Source organism: Bos grunniens, chromosome 26, assembly GCF_055505025.1.
Source record: "Bos grunniens cultivar Pamir isolate PY7600 chromosome 26, Bosgru_T2T1.0, whole genome shotgun sequence".
Lineage (NCBI taxonomy): Eukaryota > Metazoa > Chordata > Mammalia > Artiodactyla > Bovidae > Bos > Bos grunniens.
Genome location: NC_141190.1, coordinates 19,825,545 through 19,853,066, shown reverse-complemented (window position 1 = coordinate 19,853,066; position 27,522 = coordinate 19,825,545). Strand labels below are relative to the sequence as shown.

Genomic DNA, 27,522 nt, shown 5'->3' with positions numbered 1-27,522 from the left:
TCACAATGCAGCCAATAGTCCGATGGGAAAGTGAGAGATGTTTAGGATACAGTGCAGATGGTATAGTGTGGATAGCTGGGCAGACTCCAAAACAATAACATAAGAACCAAGATGAACCATTTTGGCTCAAGTCACTTGGACTCTATGATTTGTATCTTCATTTCCTAGAGGAATCAGAGGAGGAAATAACACTTTTTGATATTATTTTCAGCAATTCAATAAGCACAGGAAGGAGTTGGTGAAATCCCAGTCATAAGGGAAGTATTTTCAAAAATACTGTCCTTATGATTGTATTTTGAATACTAAATAAACTGAACAATTGGCTTCCCTACTATTTGAATATTTCCTTCCCTCCTCCCTTCCTTCTTTCTTCCTTCATTTATAAACTATAACATTCTTGTGTATTCCAAACTCCTGAGGATAAAACAATGAGCAAGAAGGATATGGTGGTTATACTCACAGACTTTATGGTCTAGTGGGAAAATAGTTAATGAAACAAACAATGATAGTAAGATGCAATGACTCACATAACAGTGGAATTCAGGGTGCTTCAGGAGCCCATGGTGGGATATATCTACTGTAGTTTGTAAAGGAAGGGAAATTTCAGATATTAGGGAAGCCAATATTTTTTGTTAATATCATCATATTTATGATTGCTTATAATAATAAAGAGTAATTCTTTTGAAATCTTAATAGATACAGTAACATTATAGCACTTTTTCCAATATATCTTAGTGGCAGGATCATGGACATAGGTAAGGCAGAGAAGTATTTAATCCTTTGGAAGTAATGAACAGATTAAAAAGGAAACTTTTTTCTCAATCAATCTCTGGTTTACCTACTAGTTATATCAAAGTATATCAAAGGGGAAGAGAGTAGAAGAATAACAGTTACTCTTAAAGGTCATAGAATAACTGGATGCACAATTAAAGGAAAATGAGGACAATGACAATGTTAACCTTCTCTAATGAAGAAAACTGAAAATGAAAACACACTAGTTGGTTAAGAATAGTTGTATTACCACTGGAAAAAAATCAGTGTTTGATTGATTAATGTATTGATTGATTCATTCAATAATCTATATATATTTGCTCAGTTCAGTTCAGTTCAATTGCTCAGTCATGTCCAACTCTTTGCAACCCCATGGACTGCAGCAAGCCAGGCCTCCCTGTCTATCACCAAGTCCCAGAGTTTACTCAAACTCATGCCCATTGAGTTCATGATGCCATCCAACCATCTCATCCTCTGTTGTCCCCTTCTCCCACCTTCAATCTTTCCCAGCATCAGGGTCTTTTCAAATGAGTCAGTTCTTCACATCAGGTAGCCAAAGAATTGGAGTTTCAGCTTCACATCAGTCCTTCCAATGAATATTCAGAACTGATTTCCTTTAGGATGGACTGGTTGGATCTCCTTGCAGTCCAAGGGACTCTTGAGAGTCTTTTCCAACACCACAGTTCAAAAGCATCAATTCTTTGGTGTTCAGCTTCCTTTATAGTCCAACTCTCACATCCATACATGACTACTGGAAAAACCATAGCCTTGACTAGATGGATTTTTGTTGGCAAAGTAATATCTCTGCTTTTTAATATGCTGTCTAGGTTGGTCATAACTTTTCTTCCAAGGAGTAAGCGTCTTTTAATTTGCTCAGTCATGACCATTTCCATCTCCAGGGCATCTTCTCAACTCAGGGATCCAACCTGAGTCTCCCGCATTGCAAGCAGATTCTTTACTGTCTGAGCCACCAGGAAAGCCCATGTTGAATGCTTGTTTCAATGTGCCAGTGCCTACTACGGTGCCTATCACTTAACAGGCTCTCAGTCAATATTAGAGGGAGACACGGAAGGGAAGGTGAATGAACAGAGTAGAATAGTGGTAGAAGTGTGGAAGAAGCAAAGTAAATCTTTTTCTCATCTCATTCGGATGTGCTATCTCTGCCATTCAAACCCAAAAGAATCTAATTCACTACTGATTTTGTAGCATAGTGTTGAATAGACAGAAATTGATTTAGGCAACCATAGTGGACTATGAGGCTTCCCAGGAGGTGCCAGTGGTAAAGAACCCACCTGCCAATGCAGGAAATGCAAGAGACATGGATTTGATCCCTGGATCAGGAAGATTCCCTGGAGGAGGGCATGGCAACCCATTCCAGTATTCTTGCTCGGAGAATCCCACGGACAGAGGAGCCTGGTGGGCTACAGTCTATAGGGTCACAAAGAGCTGGACATGACTGAAGTGACTTAACACACATAGCACACAAATGGGCTATGCCTATATGTAGGCATAGTAGGAGAGTTTCCTCTGGGTATGTCTTTAAGGGTGAAACAAAGGTCTCTTTGTGGCTCTGAGTAACATTTTAGTCAGTTTGCTAATGCCAGATATTTTACTTTAGAAAAATATTTTTTGATTCTACTTTAGCGAGAGAAGCGACTTCACTTTCCCTTTTCACTTTCATGCATTGGAGGAGAAAATGGCAACCCACTGCAGTGTTCTTGCCTGGAGAATCCCAGGGACGGGGGAACCTGGTAGACTGCCGTCTATGGGGTTGCACAGAGTCAGACACGACTGAAGCAACTTAACAGTAGCAGCAGAATGTAAATAACCCAAGGAGAGGTAAACTATACTGATTTAAAGTCACACTAAGGCCTTAATATAAAATAGATGATCCTTTTCCAAAAGCAAGGTTATTTCCTCTGTGATAATTTTATTTTACTAAAATATTTTATTGAAATATAGTTGAGTTACCATGTTGTGTTAATTATTGCTGTACAGCAAAGTGACTCAGTTATACATATATACATTCTTTTTCATATTCTTCTCCATTATGGTTTATCACAGGAAATTGAATAGTTCCTTGTGCTATACAGTAGGGCCTTGCTGTTAATGCATTCTGTAAATAGCGGTATGCATCTGCTAATCCCAAACCCCCAGTGAATCTGTCTCCCAGCCTCCGCCCCTTCACAGCCACCAGTCTATTTTCTCTGTCTATGTTTTTGCTTCTGGTTTACAGTAGGTTCACCTGTGTCATGTTTTAGATTCCACCTAGAAGTGATATCATATGGTATTTGTCCTTCCCAAGAGCAGGTTTGGATAGAGGGGAAGAGAAACACAGGCCAAGGGAGAACTCAAGAGATAGAGGACCCTGAACACAAACTGTGCCACACTGATACCTTAGGTGACATCCAGGTGTGATTCTAACTTTTATGGGGCTGGCAACTTATACAATGGGGACCACTTTAAGAAAAAGAAAGCAAAACAAATTTGCATGTTTTAGAAATATATCTGACCATATGAACAAATTACTAGGGCCCTTCCCAAGACATTAACAGAGGCCTGGGGAAATGGGGAGCTAAAGTTGATGAGCTTCACAGTAAATTGTTGTCTGTGACTCCACTTGACTATGCATCTGAAAATGGGAGAATATGACCCAGTGGAACTTTTGGCTCTTCTCTTTCAGATATAAGACACTGATGATAAATAGGGGAATCTAGCTGGAAAGATATGTTTACCACAAAAAAAAGCTCCAAAGTTTTGCTCAGTGTCATTCTGTGAACTATATTTCCTTGATTCTTAAACTCAAACAATGATAGAATTCCAGCTAAGCTATTTAAAATCCGAAAACATGATGCTGTTAACGTGCTATACTCAATATGCCAGCAAATTTGGAAAACTCATCAGTAGCCATAGGACTGAAAAAGGTCAGTTTTCAAAGAAAGGCAATGCCAAAGAATGTTCAAACTGCCGTACAATAGCATTTATTTCACATGCTAGCAAAGTAATGCTCAAAATCCTTCAAGCTACACTTCAACAGTATCTGAACCAAGAACTGCCAAATGTAAAAGCTGGGTTTAGAAAAGGTAGAGGAACAAGAGAACAAATTGCCAGCATCCATAGGCTTTCCTGGTGGCTCAGATGGCAAAGAATCTACCTGCATGCAGAAGACCCAAGTTCAATCTCTTGGTCAGGAAGATCCCCTGGATAAGGGAATGACAACCCACTCCAGTATTCTTGCCTGGAGAATTCCATGGACAGAGGAGCCTGTCAGGCTACAGTCCATGGGGTTACAATGAGTTGGACATGACTAAATAACTAACATTGGATCATAGAAAAAGCAAGAGAATTTAAAAAATAAACATCTACTTCTGCTTCACTGATTATGTGAAAGGCTTTGACTGTGTGGAACACAACAAACTGTAGAAAATTCTTAAAGAGATGGGACTACCAGACCACCTTACCTAACTCCTGAGAAACCTGTGTGCAGGTCAAGAAGCAACAGTTAGAACCAGACATAGAACAACAGACTGATTCAAAATTGGGAAAGGAGTATGACAAGGCTGTATATGTCACCCTGCTTATTTGACTTCTATGCATAGTACATCATGTGAAATAGTGGGCTGAATGAATCACAAGCTGGAATCAAGATTTCTGGGAGGAGTATCAACAACCTCAGATATACAGATGATACCATTCTAATGGCAGAAAGCAAAGAGGAACTAAAGAGCTTCCTGAGGAGAGTGGAAGAGAAGAGTGAAAAAGCTGGCTTAAAACTCAGTATTCAAAAAACTAACAACATGGCAACCAGTACCATCACTTCGTGGCAAATAGATGGGGAAAAGTGGAAACAGTGACAGACTTTATTTTCTTGGGCTCCAAAATCACTGCAGACAGTGACTGCAGCCATGAAATTAAAAGGCACTTGCTCCTTGGAAGAAAAGCTATGACAAACCTAGACAGCATATTAAAAGACAGAGCCATCAATTTGCCAACAAAAGTCCCTAGAGTCAAAGCTGTGGTTTTTCCGATGTCATGTATGGATGTGAGAGTTGTACCATAAAGAAGGCTGAGTGCCAAAGAATTGATGCTTTCAAATTGTGATGCTGTGGAGACTCTGGAGAGTCCCTTAGACTGCAAGGAGATCAAATCAGTCAATCCGAAAGGAAATCAACCCTGAATATTCATTGGAAGGACTGATGCTGAGGTTGAAGCTTCTATACTTTGGCCACCTGATGCAAAGAGCCAACTCATTGGGAAAAATCCTGGTTCTGGGAAAGACTGAGGACAAGAAGAGAAAGGGATGACAGAGGATGAGACAGTTGGATGGCATCACTGACTCAATGACATGAGTTTAAGCAAACTCCAGAAGGTAGTGAAGGACACGGAAGCCTGGCGTCCTGCCATCCATGGGGTCGCAAAGAGTTGGACATGACTTAGTGACTGAACAATAACAGCAACCTTAAATTTAATAATAGCTGGAGGGAGAGAGTAAACAGCTGGCTAGTTTCTTTTGATGGAAAACATTCTTATTTCAAAACCATTTGATGCATTTTTAAATGCATCAACTTACAGAACTATAGTAATTGTATTACCTTTTAGGTTACAAATTCCATCCACTGAGTGCATCAAATATTACCAATCTATTGAAGAAACCAGTAAGTTTTTTGAAGGCCACACTTGCTAAGTAGTAAAATTGGAACTCCTAATTCCAAGGCCCACACTGTATCCAATACACCATTCTGAATCTCCCATGCATGTTGACCATTAATTTTGTAACCCATGTAATATTTATATTCCTGACCACCCAGGATTAGGAAACCTTTTTAAAAAGAATACTGAATGTTCTTGGTGAGAGAATATCAAATTGACCTCAGTCAGTTGATATAATCTGAGGTGGGTGTTCTAGAAGTGAGGGCTGAATGAAAGTTGGGTGCTACAATATTAGGTGATATATAATATTATCACAATATTAGAGAGTGGAAGAGGACAAGGATTTCCAGGGAGTGATTTGCATTCATTCACTGGACTCCATTCATATGTTTCATGTACATGGTTTTTGGCCAGCATATAGTGAGGTCCTGTTGTGTGGAAGGCAATGAGTATATTAAGGACATATCGGAGGACTAGCCCTCAGAACAAATTGCTCCTTAAACAAAAATCTTCTTCATGAGGAAAAGGCAGCTTGGGGTGACCGTCTAACATTTCCACATGGAAGTGGGGAGATTACAGGGTTTGTCCTGAGCAAGAGGAACTTACCTCTGAGGCTGCTGAAACTTAGGACTTGTCAGTAGGTAGACAGTCCAGTAAGCCTGAGGGGTTGGTTAGTCACAGAAAAGGACTGGAGATGGGAAGAAGAGTAATTTATGTGCAGGTAGCTGCTGTCCAGTCTTCCCTCCACCAAGCGCTTATTCTTGAACATAGTCATTGCTTTGGTACTGTGAAACTTTCTTCCTCATTTTCTTGCCTATGCTCATAATTTCCTTGTCTCCTCTGTGACTTTCCTTTTTGTGTATTTTCTTATTTTAATTTTATGTTTAGTTGCAATTACACTCAGTTGCTTTTCTGCGGTTTGAGATAACAAGAGCAGAGAATGCAATTTTAAATCCTAAAAATGACACAGAAACAGAAGCCACAAATTAAAAATTGATCTGATACCAAAAGAAAATGGGCAAATACGGCACTCCGGAACAGGGAGATGATAAAAAGAATTATACAGAAAAAAATTAATGAAACTGACAGGAAGTACATTAGACAGAAGAAATAAATCAGAAAGAATGTGATGAGATATTGGAATCACTGAGCTCAGAATAGCTCAGCTTGTCTTACCTGAGAAGAACATATTAAATATGGAGGCAGTTTAGTGAACTAGAAGCTTCTAGCTCTTCTCAAACAACAAAATTCAATTAGAAAGTGAACAGAGTTCTGAGCTGAAACTGTGAAAATATAATGTTTGTTCTTATGATTCTGAAATTATTAGTTATATTTTTTGATACTCAGCCTTCCCATTGGTAAAATATTACCTCTCTCATTTATTAACAAGTAAACTACTTCATTGTCTCATTATTTAACAAGTATTTAATAAGCAAAGTGACTGACAAAAATTCTATAAGGCATGCAAAATGGGAAAAAATATGGCTTTCTCAAGCTGCTTATAGTGTAGGAGGCTAGGCGAACAAAAATTTACAACTCAGTATAATAAGGTCAAGAATAGTGATAGATTCAAAGAACTTTGGAGGCCAGAGGAGAGAATTAATATCCTGAAGTTTTGAGAGAAGTTTCACAAATGAGATCACATTAGAAATAAGCCATGAAAAAAACAATGTCTCAGACAACATGGGTGAGGAATGAGTAAAGGAGAAAGTGATCAGTGAAATCCTAAAAGAAGATCATGTAGTTGAAAAACAGTGAGTCCATTGTGTTGTGAACCTCAGGTCTTGTGGGGAGGGAGAGGAGGAGGCAGCTAAGGGATGGTTATGAAGGGTCTTAGATGCCAAGTTAAATAAAGCAGTTGGCGTCATATCCCATAGATCAGTGGTTCCCATCACCATTTCACCATGTTTAACATGCTTTCGGACCATCTGACCTGCTTCTTGAGAAACCTGTATGCAGGTCAGGAAGCAACAGTTAGAACTGGACATGGAACAACAGACTGGTTCCAAATAGGAAAAGGAGTATGTCAAGGCTGTATATTGTCACCCTGTTTATCTAACTTATATGCAGAGTACCGGAGAAGGCAATGGCACCCCACTCCAGTACTCTTGCCTGGAAAAATCCCATGGATGGAGGAGCCTGGTAGGCTGTAGTCCATGGGGTCGCTAAGAGTCAGACACGACTGAGCGACTTCCCTTTCGCTTTTCACTTTCATGCATTGGGGAAGGAAATGGTAACCCACTCCAGTGTTCTTGCCTGGAGAATCCCAGGGACAGGGGAGCCTGGTGGGCTGACATCAATGGGGTCGCACAGAGTCAGACACGACTGAAGCGACTTAGCAGCAGCAGCAGCAGGAGCATGCAGAGTACATCATGAGAAACGCTGGGCTGGAAGAAGCACAAGCTGGAATCAAGATTGCCAGGAGAAATATCAATAACCTCAAATATGCAGATGACACCACCCTTATGGCAGAAAGTGAAGAAGAACTAAAGAGCCTCTTGATGAAAGTGAAAGAGGAGAGTGAAAAAGTTGGCTTAAAGCTCAACATTCAGAAAACTAAGATCACGGCATCTGGTCCCATCACTTCATGGGAAATAGATGGGTAAACAGTGGAAACAGTGTCAGACTTTATTTTTCTGGGCTCCAAAATCACTGCAGATGGTGACTGTAGCCATGAAATTAAAAGACTCTTACTCCTTGGAAGGAAAGTTATGACCAACCTAGACAGCATATTCAAAAGCAGAGACATTACTTTGTCAACAAAGGTCCATCTAGTCAAGGCTATGGTTTTTCCAGTGGTCATGTATGGATGTGAGAGTTGGACTATAAAGAAAGCTGAGCACCAAAGAATTGATGCTTTTGAACTGTGGTGTTGGAGAAGACTCTTGCGAGTCCCTTGGGCTGCGAGGAGATCCAACCAGTCCATCCTAAAGGAGATCAGTCCTGGGTGTTCACTGGAAGGACTGATGCTGAAGCTGAAACTCCAATACTTTGGCCACCTGATGTGAAGAGCTGACTCATTTGAAAAGACCCTGATGCTGGGAAAGATTGAGGGCAGGAGGATAAGGGGACGACAGAGGTTGAGATGGTTGGATGGCATCACCGACTCAATGGACATGGGTTTGGATGGACTCCAGGAGTTGGTGATGGACAGGGAGGCCTGGCGTGCTGTGATTCATGGGGTTGCAAGGAGTTGGACACAACTGAGCGACTAAACTGAACTGAACATGCTTTCATGGACAAATGAACAAAATAGACTACAAGCTGTGTGTAGTTTACTGGCTCCTTTGCTTTCTTTCCATGTTAAGGAAGCATTTCATAATTCTGGCTAATGAAAGGAATGTTATTATGATAACCTTGAACCTACTTTATTTTATCAATACTTTTAAGTAAGTCATTCCCCAAATTACTGTTTTAAATATTATCTGAAGCAAGTCACTCATAACATGTCTGCCAACTAGTCACACAGACCACTCCATGAGCACATGATTGAGTTCTGCTGCTGGTAATGAGAAGTCATATAGGTTATGAAGCTAGGGTGAAGCTGGTTAAAAGACAGAAGCAGTGTAGAGGAAAGTCTTGAGAAGGAGGTCTTCCTTGCAGGAAGACCAAGGGAGAAAGGATAAGATCCGGAACTCAGAAGGGGACAGTAAGAAAGGAGAGGGCAGAATGGAATGATTTTGTCCTCATCTAACATAGTAGGTAGCTTAGAGTCAAAAACACACAAGAATAATGGAAAGAAAAATTGTAACATTATTGAGCTCTCACCTGGACGTTTTATGAATACAATAAGGAATAAAGAGACAGGAGCACCTCCAAGCAGAGCCCTGTCCATGGGTAAGGAAAGTTTAAGAAGTTCCCTAAAGCTATTCAGCTCCTTCTAACCAGTGACATAGGGGACCTGGTTGCTTAAAGAACCACTGCTTTTCCTAAAGTCCTAGGGAAGGTTGATTTCCAACTATATGAGATGCTGGAATTAATGGACTCCAGCTTCCTTTGGAGGGTGGGCCTCTTGCCAGGCCTGATTAGCCCAGCTGGCCTGTCCACTATTCCTGTTTTATTGCTTCCTTTCTCATTAAGGAAGGTGTTGGGTTTGGATAACCATAAACAACATGTCTGCTGCTACAAGGCTACCATCACTTGCATAGCCAGTGGCTGAAACCAGGCTCTCAGGAGTCTTTTTTAAAGACAAATCACAGTTTTGGAGAGACAGGAAAGGGAAGCCCAGGTTTGAAAATGTGCTACAGAAATGGTTATTTTCCTATTTTTAACTGTTTCCTTTAAAAAAAAAATTTCAAAGTGGTAGGGAAAATAAAACTTTTTAAAAAGTCAAAGCTATTTTTCTCTCTCACCTCTCCTTTTTCAATATAGCCATACGAAACAGTCCTGATGTCCTCAACCCCTGAAATGAGAGGGAGGGAGCTGGAGGGTTTCCCTTCACACCACCCTGCCCCCAGCAGGCTGAAGGATTCTGAGCAGCCACTGGCAACCTGCTGAGCTGTCCTGTGGGTGCTTCAAAGCTCCCTTGTCCACATGGGCCTAAGAGCTGAAGTCTGTGGGGGATAAAAAAACTGCTGAAGGGAGCCAACCATTCAACTCCCCTCTCCCTTCACTTCAATAATCTCGGCATTTGGGCATTTGTACTTCTCCCTCCCCAGACAATGTGTTCCTTAAAATAACCTTCTTTGGCACATCATTTTTCACCAGGAACTGTACCCTTGCTCTTTGCAGTCCTGCAATTTTCTCTCTTCTAGCACAGGGGGAATCATATTTACTCAGAAAACCGCAGTGTTGAACTATAGCCCTCAGTTTCTTAGAGTTTCACTTTCTAAGGGAATTTTGCAGCTGGTTCCATCTGTTTTTCCTGATTTTTTTCCTCTCCTCTTCTGCCCATACTAATTTCCTCTCTAGGCCCAACCAGCACCCAACCTCAGTACCTCCCCCACACATGACTATGATAACCTCTTCTTGTCTCACAGTAGACACAATATTCATTAAGCCTCTCACCATGTCCCAAACAGTAAATGTTCAGAAAATCCTTTCTGACTCATACCAACTACTCCCAGAACCTCTAACACAGATACTTTCTAGGAATTTCTCTGCCATATAACATTTCATATAACTGGCTTGGTTTTGTATCAAAGCACACTCTCCCTGTGTTTTTTTTTTTGTTGTTCATGTATTAATAGCTTCTCTAGAAAATGACAAGAATTGCTCCTGTGCTGAGTGGATAAACAAACTACTCTGAATGCTAATTACATTAACGTGAGCTACCCATGTAGATTTTAAATTCTAAATAGACCTTTCCCTACTACTTAGCACACATCTGGCCTATTACCTACCACCACAAACATATCCAAATAAAAGCAACCAATTCTAATGTTAGATTGCCAATCACAATCTCATGTAGTTTGGACAAAGAGAGTGATCTAGGTAACATTTGCTTTACTTTAAGAGCCTATCATTTGCCAGACACCTTTCCAAGTGCTTTACAAATATTAGGTCACAAATATTTTTTAAAATGCACATTTATTATTCTAATTTTACAGCTAAGGAAATTAAGGCACAGCAAGGTCAACAGTGCGTCAATGATGAAACCAGGATTCACACCCAGGCAATGTGTGTGCAGACCACTAACTGCTAATCAATTCTACCTCACTAATTATAAGAAGTGTTAGATTGTCTCCTTCCAAATCTTCCTGCAAGTCAGAAGAGAATTCAAATGATGTGTATTTACACAGTGTCTGTGTCCTTGATGAGTCCTGTGTACACAGCAATTTATAAATCCATCCATTTTCTGGAATCAAGTCCTCATTTAATGGAGCTTAACTAAAGTCCTTATATAAAGGTGCTAGAGGGATCTTTCCTGACCTTCATCTAAAACATCAACCTTCCTCTCCTTCCAAGGCACTTTCTGTCAGATTAATCGATTTTATTTTCCTCCTAGCACTTCCTATTTCTAAATTTATGTTTGTGTGTCTATTGTCAGTCTCTTCCCCTTGACTAAAATATGAGCTGATGAGAGCAGAGACTTGTGTTTCATTCACTGTTTGCCCCTAGAATTCTGCTTGGCATATAGTAGGTGCTCAATAAATATTTACTGAATGAATGAATAAATCCATTTGATAATGCCTTCATGTTTTTGCATAGACAGCCTTAGCCCTTCTTTGGTAGTGATGGTGGTCTAGTCGCCAAGTTGTGTCCAACTCTTGCAACCCCATGGACTGCAGCCCGCAAGGCTCCTCTGTCCATGGGATTTCTCAGTCAAGAATACTGGAGTGAGTTGTCATTTCCTTTTTCAGGGCATCTTCCCGACCCAGGGATCAAGCCTGGGTCTCTTACATTTTAAGCAGATTCTTTACTGCAGGCGGTCTCCTACAGTGCAGGCAGATTCTTTACCAACCAAACCACCAGGGAAGCCCAGTATAATTTTAAATATTCCTCTTAACTAATTTCACCTACTCCTGTGGCTTTTTTCTACCATTCCCAATAATTACCTCTAGCCAAGATCTTTATTTTTGAGATGACCAAATCTGGCTTTTTTGTCTCCTGTATTTATGTTATTTTAATTTCCATAATCAAATTTACTCTTGACATTTGGGGAATAGGAGCCAAGGGGACATGCACAAGCATTACAAAATACTGATACATTTTATATTTAGAAAGGACTTACATTTCATCTCCTCCAAATATGTTACTTTATATGTTGGTGAAGAAATTGAAGTCCAAGATAATGATTCTACAAGCGTCTCATGGCCGCTATGTGGTAGAACCCCAGATTTTCAGAATTTATTCCCCTTTCCACATCAGTTATCTACCTATTAGGGTCTACCTCTCCTATTGTTAATGATACATATTACACACTCAGCTCTATTGAGATACAATTCACAAACCATGAGATTCACCCTTTAAAAGTTTGAAATTCAGTGGTTTTAGGTATATTCACAAAATTGTGAAACTGTCACTATTTAATTTTAGAACATGTTCATATCCTCCAGAGAAACCCCATACCTGTTTGTAGTCACTCCCCATCTTCCCCCCTCATTCTCTTTCCCTTTTTCCAACCCTAGAAATCCATTAATCTACTTTCTGTCTCTATGGATTTGACTGTTCTGGACATTTCATATAAATGAATATAATATGTGGCCTTTTGTGTCTGGTTTCTTTCACTTAGCTTAATGATTTCAAGGTTCATCATCTTATACTATTTACCTTTTTGTTTTTTTAACAAAACCACTTTTCTCTGACTGCCTTAATAATCTCTATATCTGTCTTCGAACAAAAATTAAACTTTGAATATCCTAGAAGCCAAAGGCAAAAAAGAAAAACAGAAATATATTACTCAGTTCCAGTTAATCTTAAAGGAAACACAAACTTTATCAAAAGCATGAATGTTTTAAGGGGAATCATTACTGTAGACCTTTACTTTCACAATATGACTCAGTTTTCTAATCATTTAAGGTATTTTTCTTGCTTTCTTATTTATAGTATTTCCAGGTCTCCTTGGGTTGGGCACTCTGAGCAGTGTCAAGAAGAGGGAGAGGACCACCTTCTTCTAGGTGCAAGGGGAAACTCTTCTTTAATCTTTAACAGCATTCCAGTTTGACCTCCACTATTAATTTTCACTGAAGGGTGTTATAGTCAACTTATGTCCTAGAATATGCACTTGTTCTCCTGTCACAATGTCACTTTGGTTCATTTAGGAGAAAAAAATGATCATTTCTTTGAGTGGACATGAATCAATATTAATGTGTGTGTGTGTGTGTGTGTGTGTGTATTTGTGTGCCAGCTGTATGGGCTGTATCAACATGAAAAAAACACAGATCATGACCACCTGGGAGCAGAGGATCAGAGGAACTTTAAGAGAATGTATGGTCCTTCTCATTTAGGAACAGTTTTTTAAAATTTCATTATCTCTTTCTGCTTTTGTTGTGTGAACAGGTGGTTAACACATACACCCCAGGAAAGAAGATTTGGCTTGAAGGTGTGGTGACCACCTCAGCTGGAGGCACAAACAATCTATCAGATTCCTATGCTGCAGGATTCTTGTGAGTAGAACTTGTAATTTCACTCCCAAGGGCACTGAGGAAAGGACAGTGAAATTACTTATTATTCTGCCCTTTGGATGGGGTGGTGGTTCGTTTCCTACTGAAAATTCTTCATCCGTTTTTTTGTAAATGTGTTTAAACACTCAACAAACAGTGATTAGGGACTTGTCTAAATAATAAGATCTCAGGTACAGGCATTAGAGCAAGAATAATAATGGTAGTTATTAGTAATAACGTTAGTAATAAGTAATTAGTAATAAGTAGATAGTAATAGAGTTTTATTTTATGTCTACAGTGCAAAATACAGTACAGACAGCATAAATTTTTTTTCTTGTAATTTTCACTAGAGTCCTGGGAGATAGGTAAGAATAAGAGGGAGGTTTTGCCCTTTAGAAACTCAGACAACTGGAGGAATAGAGATGGAGGGTAAGAAAAGCTATCGGAGATAAGTTTCATCATCATAATTTTAACTGCATAGTGCTTACCATGTGCCGAGGGCATATTTAATAGTGCTTTGTGCATATTTAATGATTTAACAACCGGTGTAGTAAATGCCCTTATTTTATAAGAACCCAGTGAGATAGATGCAATTATTAATTAATGGCAGAGCTTGGACTCAAGTTATAGCAGTCTGCTCCAGAGGCCTACCTTTTTGCCATTAAATTATACCATCTCTCTTCCTTCCTTACATGGTCTGACCACACAAGGGATAGACATGCAGAGGAATCAAGAATTTCTGACTGCGAGTATCAGGAAGGACTTGGTGGAGGAAGAGGCAATTGAGTGGAACACTAAGAAATTTCTCTAATTTCTGTAGGTGAAGGTTGTTGCTGAGGGTAGTGGGGAGCACTCTAAAATGAAGGAACATTATGAGGAGAAATGATTAGCGTGAGAAAGCCTCAGTATCTGCAGGGGTTAGTGAAGGTATGACTGTGCTAAGCCACTTCATTTGTGTCTGACTCTTTGTGACCTTATGGACCTTAGCCCACCAGGCTCCTCTGTCCATGGGATTCTCCAGGCAAGACTACTGGAGTAGATTGCCATGCCCTCCTCCAGGAGAGCTTCCTGATTCAGGGATCAAACTCGGGTCTGTAATGTCTCCTGCATTGGCAGGCAGGTTCTTGACCACTAATGCCACTTGGGAAGCCCAGGTATGATTAGGGACAGAGTTTTACCACCAAATCATAGAAGACCTTGAAAACCAAGGATGCAATATGAGGCCTTATTCTATACTCAGTGGCAAGCCATTGAAGATTACAGAGGAGGAAAGAGGTCCTACAGAGATCTGACCTGTACTGAAAACACTGGGTTTGATAGTTTGTACCAGTTTGGAGAGGCAAGAGATAGGAAAATGAATTTGAAGGCTACTACAGTTATCTGGAGAGCAACTTAAGCCAGAAGCACAAGGGCTTCTGCCTGGCCTCCCATTGTCATGAGACAGGGACAAACCACTCGGGACCACAGACTGACCAGGTGACCTGTTTCTGGTCCAATCTAGTCTGGGGTCCTGGTTTTTCATCTGAACAAAGTTCTCCTAAGAACTGCAGCTCTGCCCTCAACTACACATTTCACTACTAACAGCCACTTCTAATTATACAGCTATAGTTCCTCTCCATTAAGGCAGCTTCTTTATTACATTTGTGAAGGGCAAATCAGGCTGGTCAAGCAAATATCTTTTAAGATGGAATCCTGGCAGATGCAGATGAAGATAATGAGTCAGTGGCTACATGATATGCCTGGGGTCTTCCAGCCCCATGTCCTCACATGGAGCGGCACAGAGAGGTTGTTCAGTGTTGCTGAGGGTTTTCTTTCAAAAATACTCTGCTCAGCAGGTTTCACTGTGACAATTGGGTTGGCTGCTGGAGGCCCCTTGAATCAGAAGAATATGGCCTTTGCTTAGTGGTCTCAGAACTCAGCTGCAGGGCCTAGCAAGTAGTCCGTTTGTACTGAGTGTTTTCATGAACATTCTTCCCTTAAAGAGTGATGTGAAATGAGAAATAACACAGACCATCATGGAGAGAGTTAGAGAGAGACTTTCCTTTTCACTAGCATCAGCTAAATATCCATAGATCTCCACAGTCACTTTTGTGAACACAGATTAACATCGTTGTTTAGATTTTGGTGTAGTTCAGATGTTCCATGCTTGGTTGACAGATCAAATGAAAAGCAGCTCATTCTGCTCCTGGTCTTCTCTCTTACCGTTTCATCATCCACTGGCTGTAAGCTCTACTGGCAGTACCCAGAAACATGTTCCTTGAGTCCAATTTTCCAAGGGGTATAAATTGCTTCCAGGAGAAAAAAAATGTACAGCATTCTAGGAAGCTCCAGAAGACTAGCAAGGAGTTGGAAAGAAGGCATTTTACAGCCCTTTTTCAATATATGGCATAAATATAAGCTTACCAGGACACATTCACATGCATGCATAAATTAGAATTCTCTGCTGCCAATATGCAAGGGTAGTTTTCCCAATCAGGACTTTGAGATTCTTTGATGCCCTACCCTTGGCATACTGCTGTGTCTGCAGCACCTACATGTCTGTCATGTAATAGATATTCAATAGTGTTTTGTGGATAGAAAATAATAGCCACAGAAGTATCCTTGGTGAGATGTGTCAATTATCTTGCCACTTTTCGCTAATTAAGTATAAAAGGGAGACATGGAACACCATTTATTTCTCCTTCTCAGGAGACTTATTATTACAGAGGAAGATGAAGACAATTCCAGAACTAACCATTCTATTCTGAAAAGCTATGGAGAAGCAGGGGCTCTGGCCATAGTCATTTGTTAATGCCCTAGACCTGGGATGTGCATATAGGATGTGGGTTTAAAGAGGAGAATGAATATTCTTCCCTCTCTCTTTAAAGTTCCTTCAAAAACTACCCATATGCTCTCAGGAGAAAATCCAAAAAACTCAGATTTACAAGTTAGTGTTTATTTGTTGAATATATATTCTTTATATTTCACTGTGCTAGGCTCTGTAGAGGTCACAAATAGGAATTTGATAACATTCTTGTAAATGTGTAGGTACAGCTACATACCCGGTCCTTTACAAATGACTTATGTGGTCTCACAGGCATTTTTTTTTTAATCTATTCTTAATGCTAAGAACAAGATCTAGCATTTACAGTTGATGAATTCATATTGTTGGATGAATAATAAATGAATGAACAAATGGGATCTTATCACATGTACAAATACAAATATTGACATCTAGATGCCACTAGAGATAGGGATTCACATATATGTGATTATGTATTTACTTATCATTTTGTCTCTTCATTCATTCAGTAAGCCTGGGGATAGAAGGGTGAGAAAGACAAACTTGTTTGGACATAGAAATACTTGTTATTTGTTAGAACCTACTGTATTTGTGCTATTTCAGTGGAGAGAACACTGACTTAGGAGGCGTCAGCCCAGAATTCATGTTCCAGTTCTACCACAGGTCAGCTAAACTGTGTCTCAGAGGCTAAAGCAAAGCTAAACCTGTTCTCCTGACTTCACAGTGTTGCCAAATGAACAAAAATAAGAAAGACAAGTAGCTTAGCCATGTGATATTCCAAAAGCATTTTCAGTTTCCTTGGGTTACAATGTCCCAATCTGAACAACAGCAACAAAATGGTTCTACTATATTTTTGTCAGATTTCTTTTTGGATTTATAACTTTTGTCTTTGCATTTTACTGTGTTTGTGTGTGTGTTGTATGTGATTCATTATCAGTAGGTATTTGTTAGTTTTATCAGAATAAAATATAATTGTCAATGTGGAAAAGATTTGAAAATATTTTATAATATTCACTCATAATGTAAAAATTAGCAGTGGTCTTTAGTGTTAGAAAGATCACTGGTTTGGAGCTCCATATTATTTCAGATTTGGGGAATCATAACTATGCATGATTTGTCCCTAGTATGTAAATGGTGATTCTCAAAATCCTAGAATCTAATTTTATCCAGATCAGTTTCAACTTAGACTGTTGAGCACCTATAGTGTTCCAGAAACTGTGATGGTTGTTTGGGGTACAAAGCTAAAACGTGTCTATTCTTGATGAGCTCATACCATCTGGGGAAAGACAGAGAACTAAGTAATTATCATTAAGCGGGCCAGCAGAGGGTATGAGTAAGAGTTTTTAAATGTATTGATTTTAAATGTATCGATATGGTTTTTTCCCCCTTGCTTTTCAGATGGCTGAACACTTTAGGAATGCTGGCCAATCAGGGCATTGATGTTGTGATTCGGCACTCATTTTTTGACCACGGATACAATCACCTTGTGGACCAGAATTTTAACCCATTACCAGTAAGTGTAAGATCAAGATTCCCAACTCCTTTCCCATGTCCTTCAGTTCTTTTGATTGTGCTCTGATCCCCACTGGGAGAATTTTTCTCCTTCTGTTACTCATTAATTTCACAAATTGGACAGAAATATTTTTGACCCATTTTACAGACTTTTAGCTTTACCTCCCAGACAGACCCCAATATATACTCACATGTGTGTACATATGGGTTTATGCATATACACATTTATGCATTTATATATATTTACCACTATTATTTTAACAAACCTTGTGCAGTTGAGATTCCAAATCTACTTGTGGCCTGTTTGAACTCTGCTTGAGGGTGAATTTTTCCAGATTGTTTTCTTTTAATGCTAATAGGAGACATTAGTTAACGTCAGATGCAACATGTTGAAAGCAGATGGGCGAGTGTTGTCCAAGATCAGATATAGTAGAAACCCATCCCTTGGAGAGTGGCTTAAGTGCACTCACACTGGATGTTGATCCCTGTGTGATGAGGGGATTTGCCCAGGTGTCACCTACTCTAGGAGAGCAGAGAAAGGGGAGGCTAAAGAAGAATGGCAAGAGCAGAGAGCTGGGCATGTCCAGCGACTTTATTGACTCATCAAAGAAACCCCACTTAGTCCAGAAAAGCTGTGCTTATCAAAAATATTATGTGAGTTATCCTGCTTACAGACATCTTGGTCATGATAAAAGGCGAGTCCTCTCATTAGCCCATAGAACGTCAGAGCTGGGATTCCCCTTGGAGATGATCCAGTTCCACCGCATGTAACAGAGGGACTGATAGCCTGGATTGGGAGAGGGGTGTATAGTGCCAGCCCTAGTGCCCGCTCCTGTGCCCTGGCCCAGTATTCTTCCTACAGAATTACTGCTGCCCTGGGGTCCACAGTAAACAAACCCAGCTGGAACCCAGAGAGCATTCCTGCCCTTTGCTTCCCTCTGCCCATTTCTACCCTCTGTGTTCATCTCACCACGCTCACCCCAGCCCTTAACTAGGAAGCCTCCAAGTCCAGAACAAAGAACAGCTTGGCACCCAACAGCACCATTTCTATGTCTGGAAAGAATCCCTCTAGTTAGTGTACTAAGGAATTATTTTATCTCTGATTGTACATGACTCCAATTAAGTCACAAATACTAAAGCTGACTGGCACAGTTGCTTTTATGCACAAGGCCAGGATACCTCTCTCTTTCAGTGTGTGGGGGGCTGGGGTATGGAGGGACGGAGAGGAAGTTTTCAGTTTGGAACCATAGGGGGTTCTGTTTGTTCATTGTTTGTTTTGAGCTCATAAACTTGTGGTGATAAAACAAAATAATGATTAGAAAAGCATCTATGAAATGTAAGCACAGAACAAATATAATGCCACACAAATGTAAATATTTATTGACCATCAGGCACTGGGGAGGAGACCAGTAGTAGATAACTGAATAAATAGTAAGAGAGGGTCAGTGAGGGCTCCTTTAGAGAGTGTACAAGGAAGTCTTCTCTGAGAAGGTGACACTGAAGCCAAGAGTCCACCTACAAGAAGGAGCCAGACATGCAGATTTTTGCAGAAGGGCTTTCAGGCAGGGGAAGGGGCCAGCACAAAGATTCCAAGGCAGGAACAGAGTTGGCATGTTTGAGGAAACATAATCGTGCTAGAGTGCTGGGGGCCTGGCAAGGAACAGGGGGACTGGTTGGACATGGGGCCAGCTTGGGTCAGATCACACAGGGCTTTGAAAGCTAAAGGGAGTTTGACTTTTATTGTAAGTAAAATGAAAAGCCACTGGAGGGTTTTCTGCAGGGAAGTAACATGATCTAACTTACATTCTTAAAAGATCACCTTGGTATAATTAATGCATCAAATGTTAGTTATATGTTTAAAGATGTGGATGTTTGCCTGAGTGCTAAGTTGCTTCAGTCATGTCCAACTCTTTGTGACCTTATGGACCATAACCCACCAGGCTCCTCTGTCCATGGGATTCTCCAGGCAGGAATACTGGAGTGGGTTGCTATGCCTTCCTCCAGAAGATCTTCCTGACCCAGGAATCAAACCTGTATCTCCTGTGTCTCCCGAAATGCAGGCGGATTCTTTACCACTGAGCCAAAGGGAAGCCCAATAATGTGGATAATACTTAAAATTTTATAGGGCACTTTCATATACAGCGGGCTTCCCTGATAGCTCAGTTGGTAAAGAATCCACCTGCAGTGCAGGAGACCCCAGTTCGATCCCTAGGTCAGAAAGATCTGCTAGAGAAGGAATAGGCTACCCACTCCAGTGTTCTTGGGCTTCCCTTGTGGCTCAGCTGGTAAAGAATCTGCCTACAGTGTGGGAGGCCTGTGTTCGATCCCTGGGTTGGGAAGATCCCCTGGCGAAGGGAAAGGCTACCTACTCCAGTATTCTGGCCTGGAGAATTTCGTGGTCTTTATTCCATGGGGTTGCAAAGAGTCGGAAACGAATGAGCGACTTTCACTTTCACTTTCACATACAGCACATCAGTAATACTACAAACATTCTTTCTTTCCCTCTGTTCATCTTTTTCTCCTGTCTTTCCTTCTCTCCTTTATTCCTTCCTTCATACATTCAAATCTCATTCACTCCTCTTGATCATGTACTACATGCTGAACACTATTTCTGACAATGAGCCACGATGATGAACCAAAAAGACAAGGTCCTTGAATTACTGGAGCTTGTAGTCTAGTGAAGCATACTAAGAAGAGGAAAGTATATAAACAAATAAATAACTGCTCTTGGACATAATTATTCTAAAGTGAGCCGGTGACATAAGTGTGCCTTTATTTTGCTGAAGAGACACTATGGTTCTTTGAAGTTGTTTAGCAACTTATCCAAGGTCAGAGAAGTAGTGAGAGCTGGAACAAGGAATTTTGCAGTTCAAAATGTTATTTACTTTTCAACATGCCACACTATTTCTAGCAGTACTCTCTTTGGTGTCTGTGATGGGGTCTGAGGCCACTGTTTGTCTCAGAATTGGGTTTAGAGTTGGGAACAGGCATCTCGAGGAACTGGAGAGAAGAAAACCTAGGCTAGAAGAAAACCTATGGTCTTTGGGTGACTGGACAGTCTTGAGTTTCAGAGCTGGACAAACCTGGATTGTGTATCAAATCTCTCTGTACCTTTGCATGGCCAGCTGTAGGTTAAAGATGCAAGATCTCATGATTTTGTTCTCCCCAAATGGGAGATAATGTAGGTGACTTTCTTTAAAAGCTTACCATGAGACACCTTGATTGATAGGTAGTAACAGCACAGATTATGACCAACCTAGATAGCATATTGAAAAGCAGAGACATTACTTTGCCAACAAAGGTCCATCTAGTCAAGTCTATGGTTTTTCCAGTGGTCATATATGGATGTGAGAGTTGGACTGTGAAGAAAGCTGAGCGCCGAAGAATTGATGCTTTTGAACTGTGGTGTTGGAGAAGACTCTTGAGAGTTCCTTGGACTGCAAGGAGATCCAACCAGGCCATTCTGAAGGAGATCAGCCCTGGGATTTCTTTGGAAGGAATGATGCTAAAGCTGAAACTCCAGTCCTTTGGCCACCTCATGCGAAGAGTTGACTCATTGGAAAAGACTCTGATGCTGGGAGGGATTGGGGGCAGGAGGAGAAGGGGACGAGAGAGGATGAGATGGCTGGATGGCATCGCTGACTCGATGGACGTGAGTCTGAGTGAATTCCGGGAGTTGGTGATGGGCAGGGAGGCCTGGCATGCTGCGATTCATGGGGTCGCAAAGAGTCAGACACGACTGAGCGACTGAGCTGAACTGAACTGAACTGAACAGCACAGAGGTTCTTTGGAAGCTAAAACAAGTCCTATTGATTTAGCACAAAGGCTCAAGTGATCTGAGCAGCTGTATTTCTGGAAACACCAAGCTCTAATAAAGAAACTGTATGTAAAAGCACTTTAAAAGGTAGCAGGCTTTCTTTTTATCTTTCTTTGGGCTAATAAATTCTGCACCTTATAAGCAGAGAACTTGGCAGCTGGGAGAGTGTGTCCTAAGTCTCCTGGAAATAATTTACTAGGCTAGACCAGGGCACCAATCTGACAGACCTTGCCAGCCGGCCCCTGGGATGTGTAATGGACACACCTAGGAATCATACTGGTTGCCATTTCAGAGATTTGTACGGTTGAGGTCCAAACACTGCTGATAAAAACTTTGGATTTTACATTGTGATTAAATCTTCAAGAGTATTAGGAGTTTGTGTGTGTGTGTTGCTCAGTCGTGTCCTACTCTTTGTGACCCCACAAACTATATCCTGCCAGGCTTCTCTGTCCATGGAGTTCTCCAGGCAAGAATACTAGAGTGGATTGCCATTCCCTTCTCCAGAGTTAAGAGTTTAGGACCTTAGTAAGTTGTTTTTTGGTTGGCTCCCAGAAAAATCAGTATTTTCTATTCCAGTTCCTTCAAATTCAGCATTTCAGGAAAAGCTCGTATTAGCAAATACTACTTTTTCCTGTTGTTGTTTTTTATAGGGTCTTAGCCCAATGGCTTCCCAACTTATATACCATATGACCCAGTCAGCTGAGTATGTAGGATTCCAATCCAGTGGCAAAGCCATTCCAATCTAAGGGAAGAGAGAATATTGAAGGTAGCTCTTTAAAAAAAACAACTTATTTTGAGAAAAGGTCACTTTCCGCTACAGCCCATGTTCTTTCTGGCTGTTCCTCTAGAGAAGTGCCAACTCTCCTCCTGTTGTGAGATTTTCCTTCTCCTGGGAAGAGAAGAACATTTAGTCCAGCAGTGTTTCATCACTCGACTCCCACCCCTTTCCCCTGACCCCCTTGCCATTGGGAAAGAGGGAACGTGTGAGTCTCCACAGCCTGTCGACTAGTCATGGGCTCCCTTGGGAATAAGGGATGTTTGTGCAGAAGAGATCTGCACATTCAGTGGACATAGTCCAGACCCCACCAGCCATGGGCATTTCTCCTAAGCGAGGGTTTTGGAATTTAGCTTGCTGCTTTTTTTAAGAGCTTGATTTACAGAGCTTTCAGGGAAAGGAATGGTGAATTACTAGTCAACATCTTCTTAACTCTCAGGCTGACCTAGCAGATATAATTCAATTCAAAAAAGCATTGACACTTGAGATGTGTCTGGCTCTAGGCTAGGTATTCTGGGGACATGCAGATAAATAAGATTCAGTTCCCTCATCTGTAGAGCTAACAATCTGGTATGTGTTTGTACTTGAGGGATTATATTTTAGTCCTTAGAATGAAATAGAAAACAAGTTCCCATCAGATAGCCTTTTCTATACTGAGTGTAGTGGTAGGGATATTTACATTTACTGACAACACTCTTTTTTGCTGACTGTCCCTTATGAACAACAATAAGCATTCACTTCAGCTCAGTACACATTTATTGAATTGAACACTCACTGTGTATGTTCTAGAATACAGTCAGTAGTCATGGATTAGTTTATAACTCGCTAGTCTATGGTGGGATTGAACCTATAGCTGTGGTTCCCATAGCAACATGGCTATTGGAAAGAAACTCTGCATCTTAATGTTATCTGCATAGCTCTGTTAGGGATGAGAGCCTTGCTGCTCTATCCTTGTTTCCCTTTGGAACATTAAGACACTGTTCTTTATGCACTATACAACCACGATATGGACACAGGATCAGCTTAAATCTGTCCCTTCCCTGAGGAAGAACATCCATTATAGACCCACGTCCCACTGATGCCAGATGTTGTGCAGCACTGCCTAATGAGGAGGCCTCGGGAAGCAGCAGGAAGGGGCCCAGTACTCTGACAAGATTCACAGGTTCTAGTCCTAGATCTACCATCCATTAGATGTGTATCTCTGGATTTTAGTTTTCTTTATCACTCAAATTGTAATAAAAATGTCTCCTCTATCTGCCTCCAAAAGACACTGTTATAATTCTTGTGAGAACTAGATATGACAATAGGATTCCAATTTCATATATACATATACACATAGAAAATTACTGCAAGGGACTACATCTAAATGTCAAAGTGGTTTTATTTGGGCCGTGGGGTTACTGATAGTTTACATTTTCTTCTTTGTGGATTTTTATGAAAATTGCTGCAATCAGCATTATTGCTTTCATAACCTGAGCAAAATAAAGGCTATTTTAAAAAGGAAAAATAGAGCAAAAGAATTAGGTGCTTTATTACACTTGTGCTGTATGCTTGATACAGTGCTAGACACTGGAGAGTATCCCTGCCCTCAAGGAGCTTACAGTGTGGATAGAAGATCGGTCAGCAGGGACAGTGGCTGAAGTGCTTTAGCAGGACAGGAGAAGGATAGAAGCCTGCCAGGATAAAGGGCAGGCATGGGGCATCAAGGAAGACTTCCTGGAGGAGACAATGCCTGAGCTGGATCTTGAAGGAGAGGAGCAAGTTAGCCCTAGGAAGAGAAGTTTGAGGTCTGGGGAGAATCTTCCAGAGGCAGTAATATGTACAAAGGGTCAGAGGCATTAATTTTCCAGAGAGTCATGGTCAATGGTTTATGAAAAATTTCTTAGGAAAGTTTTTCCCATTGGTGTCCATTGGCCACACAGGGTGTGTAAAAATTAAGGAATTTTAAAGTAACGAATCTGGAGGTGGTGGGGCAAAGGTGTTAAAAAACCTTGCCAAACCGGCCTGTGACCTATTTCTTGGCGTAGCTTCATTTCTCTTTCTTTTCTTTCCCGTGGGAGCCATCAGGAAGATGAAAGAAGCAGAGTACCTGTTTAGGGGTAGCTGTGATGTGAAACCCAATCCTCTCATCAGAGGCCCTGACAAAGACTTCTCCATGTGCAACCTCCCTTTGTGGAAACCTGCGGCTGCTGAGAGAAGGGCACCCTCAGCTGCAGGATCAATCACTGGGACTTGGGCTGGTTCCACGTCAGTGGCTGAAGTGCCTGGGCTGCATGCCCAGTGGGCATGACTTGCTTCTTTCCCCTTCTGTGCCTCTGAACTCTGGCCTCTCAGACCAGAGCCTGAGCCGGCACCATGTGACCAGGCATGCAGCTCTCTTTTGCCCCTGATACTTTAAGGAGAAGCCCGTCTCATTTTTAACTACCAGTCCTCATCCGTTGCTTATTTATTAATCCAAATAGTGTGAATGGATGTCAGCAACCCATACCAGCAGTTGAACAGCTCACCCTGGTGGAAGCTGCCCTAGGAAGAAGAAAGAGCTCTGCTACCTGGAATCAAAAGATGCAGGCTCCACGGTGTCCCCACGGTGTTCCAGTTGCTTGAGTTTGCATTTCCTGCTTTGTAAGATGGGGCTAGTGTGCTGAAGTCACAAAGTGGGGAGTATCTGAAGGTAGTGCTTAAAAATATTGACTTTGGAAACAGACTGACCTGAGTTTCAAACCCAGATCTACCATTTACTACTGTGTCCCTGGGCGGATTACTCAGCCTCAACAACCATCCATTTCCCTTCATAAAAGGGAGACAATGAATAATCTATCTCAGGGCACTATTGGAAAGGGTTGAGTGAACCAATGCATAAGTATCTTTCACCATCTAGAAAGTACTCAACAAATGTCAGCTGCTATTAATATTTTATAAAGTAATTTTATAAAATGTAAAATTCTGTAAGTTGGTAATAATCATCATTAATAACTTGAATATAACTGTGCCAAGATAATATACAGTTGAATATTCATACAAATATCTGAAAATCAATCAAGTAACAATAGCCAAAGTATGAAAAGTAGATTTTTTTTGGTAAAAATTAAGTGATGAGAAAATTAGAACAGAAGAGGAGAGCTCTGATTCCTGCACTTGAAAGGAATTGATTGCAAATGGTTAAAGGCAAACTAAAAATTACATTTTATTTTCCTCCAGAGAAGATGCTGCCAACCTTACCCAATGAAGGCAATTAAGACAGTAGCCTCACTGCAACACTAGCTCTAACACCTTCATTTGGTATTTATAAATGGCCCAATAAGCCCTGGAAGCCGTGATATGTCACATCAAAGCGCTAATGACAGCACATTATGTGAAGCACTGAGGAGCAACAATTGAAAATCTCTCTCTGCCATCAACCATTTATATTGCTCCCAGATTGCAATACTGAGGGATTACAGATACAGCAAGTTGTGCCGCAACCTAAATAAATGAGGGAGAGGGAGAAGAAGCAATTACAGCCCCACTGTGCTTGAGCTTAGCAGCAGAGCGCACCACCCCCAAAGCAACCTTCAGAAGACGGAGGAGCATGACCAGTGCTGGAAATGAGAAAAGTCGCACCTCACCCAGCTTCATCAGTTCACCTGAAATGCTGGAATGTTACCTAAAAATAATCTGACTAGAAAGCTAGGAAGGGAGAGAGGGAGGAAGGAAAACAAAGATAGGAGCGGAAAAGTGGAATGTCTTCTGGTAGGCTGTAAATGTCTTTTGCCAGTGGCACAACATGACAAACTTGAGGTTTTTTCATGATATTTGCAGACATCAAGGGCACAGTCATGTCTGGTTATGACATTAGGAATAGGGATCTGATAGAAGTCACCATGAGAGCCAAACATAATACATTGTTTTTCTAACTCAGTTAATGGGATTCTATTTTTGTTTGTTTAAATAAAAGCTGAAATGTTTAAAAATAGAATTAGAATATTGTTTTTAATTCTTATTTGAATACACTACTCTATTTATGTATGTGTGTGTTAGTCACTCAGTCATTTCCGACTCTGTGTAACCCCACAAACTATAACCCACCATGCTCCTCTGTCCATGGAATTCTCCAGGCAAGAATACTGGAGTGGGTAGCCATTTCCTTCTCCAGGGGATCTTCCCAACCCAGAGTTCAAAGCCAGGTCTCCCACATTGCAGGCAGATTCTTCACCTTCTGAGCCACCAGGGAAGCCAAAATCTGTAAGTCATTAGGTATCTCACTCACTAACTTTCAACTATTACCAATCTGTTCATCTCTGATCTGGTTTTAAGCACTGAAAAGACTGAATAGAGCATATCATTTTGACTGACTATGAACTTGACTTCAGCAGACCTATCTTCTACTCCAAATTCACTGCCTTTATCGTAACCTCAAAATCTTTGCAGCTTTTCTTCATTAGAATAGTGATTCTTAAGCCTATGCTCGTTATAGTAACCTGTGTGCATGCATGAGTGCATGCTCAGTCATGTCCGACTCTTTGCAACCCCATGGACTATAGTCCACCAGGCTCCTCTGTCCATGGGGTTTTCCAGGCAAGAATACTGAAGTGGGTTGCCATTTCCTCCACTAGGGGATCTTTCTGACCCAGGAATCAAACCTGCATCCCCGGTCTCCTGCATTGACAGGCAGATTCTTTACCACCGGTCCACCTGGGAAGCTATAGGGCTTCAAAAAAAATACCTAAGCCACCCCCAGGGATTCTGATTCAGTTGGTCTATAGAGGAGGGCAGATGTTTGTATTAAGCTCCCCCCTGATTCCAATATGCAGTGAGAATTGAGAACCACTGAGTGTGCCATTTACCCTGATTAAATTAGAAATTATCCTTTCCTTTTCTTGTACTCTTGGGTACCCAACTTGCGCTTCAACAATCAAAACAACAAAAATCCTTTTTATAATGTTATTGATTTATTTGACTGTATGGGGTCTTCCTTGCTGTGCAGGCTTTTCTCTAGTTCAACGAGCAGGGGCTGCTCACTAGTTGCAGTGGGCTTCTCATTGCAGTGGCTTCTGTTGCTGGAGAGCACGGGCTCTAGAGCGCTGGGGCTTCAGGAGTTGCAGCTCCTGGACTTTAGAGCACAGGCTCAGGAGCTGTGGCACACAGGCTTTGTTGCCCCGTGGCATGTGGGATCTTCCCGGATCAGGGATCG

At 41.1% G+C, this 27,522-nt stretch overlaps 1 protein-coding gene across 13 annotated transcripts in view; it reads left to right on the top strand.

Moving 5' to 3' along the window:
- HPSE2 (heparanase 2 (inactive)) overlaps nt 1-27,522 on the top strand; it is a 715,384-nt gene that overhangs the window by 551,691 nt on the left and 136,171 nt on the right. For 10 of the 13 annotated variants that reach the window (XR_015155159.1, XR_015155160.1, XR_015155161.1 and 7 more), the window contains 2 exons: nt 13,363-13,469; nt 17,647-17,761. Coding sequence is in view for 7 of the 13 variants with exons in the window: in XM_086377175.1 (XP_086233301.1) it covers nt 13,363-13,469; nt 17,647-17,761 (222 nt within the window). In the remaining 6 variants the exon portion in view is untranslated. Of the gene's footprint in view, nt 1-13,362; nt 13,470-17,646; nt 17,762-21,092; nt 21,664-27,522 lie in introns of those variants that run through there. The other 3 variants (XR_015155162.1, XR_015155164.1, XM_086377179.1) reach the window with 1 other exon arrangement.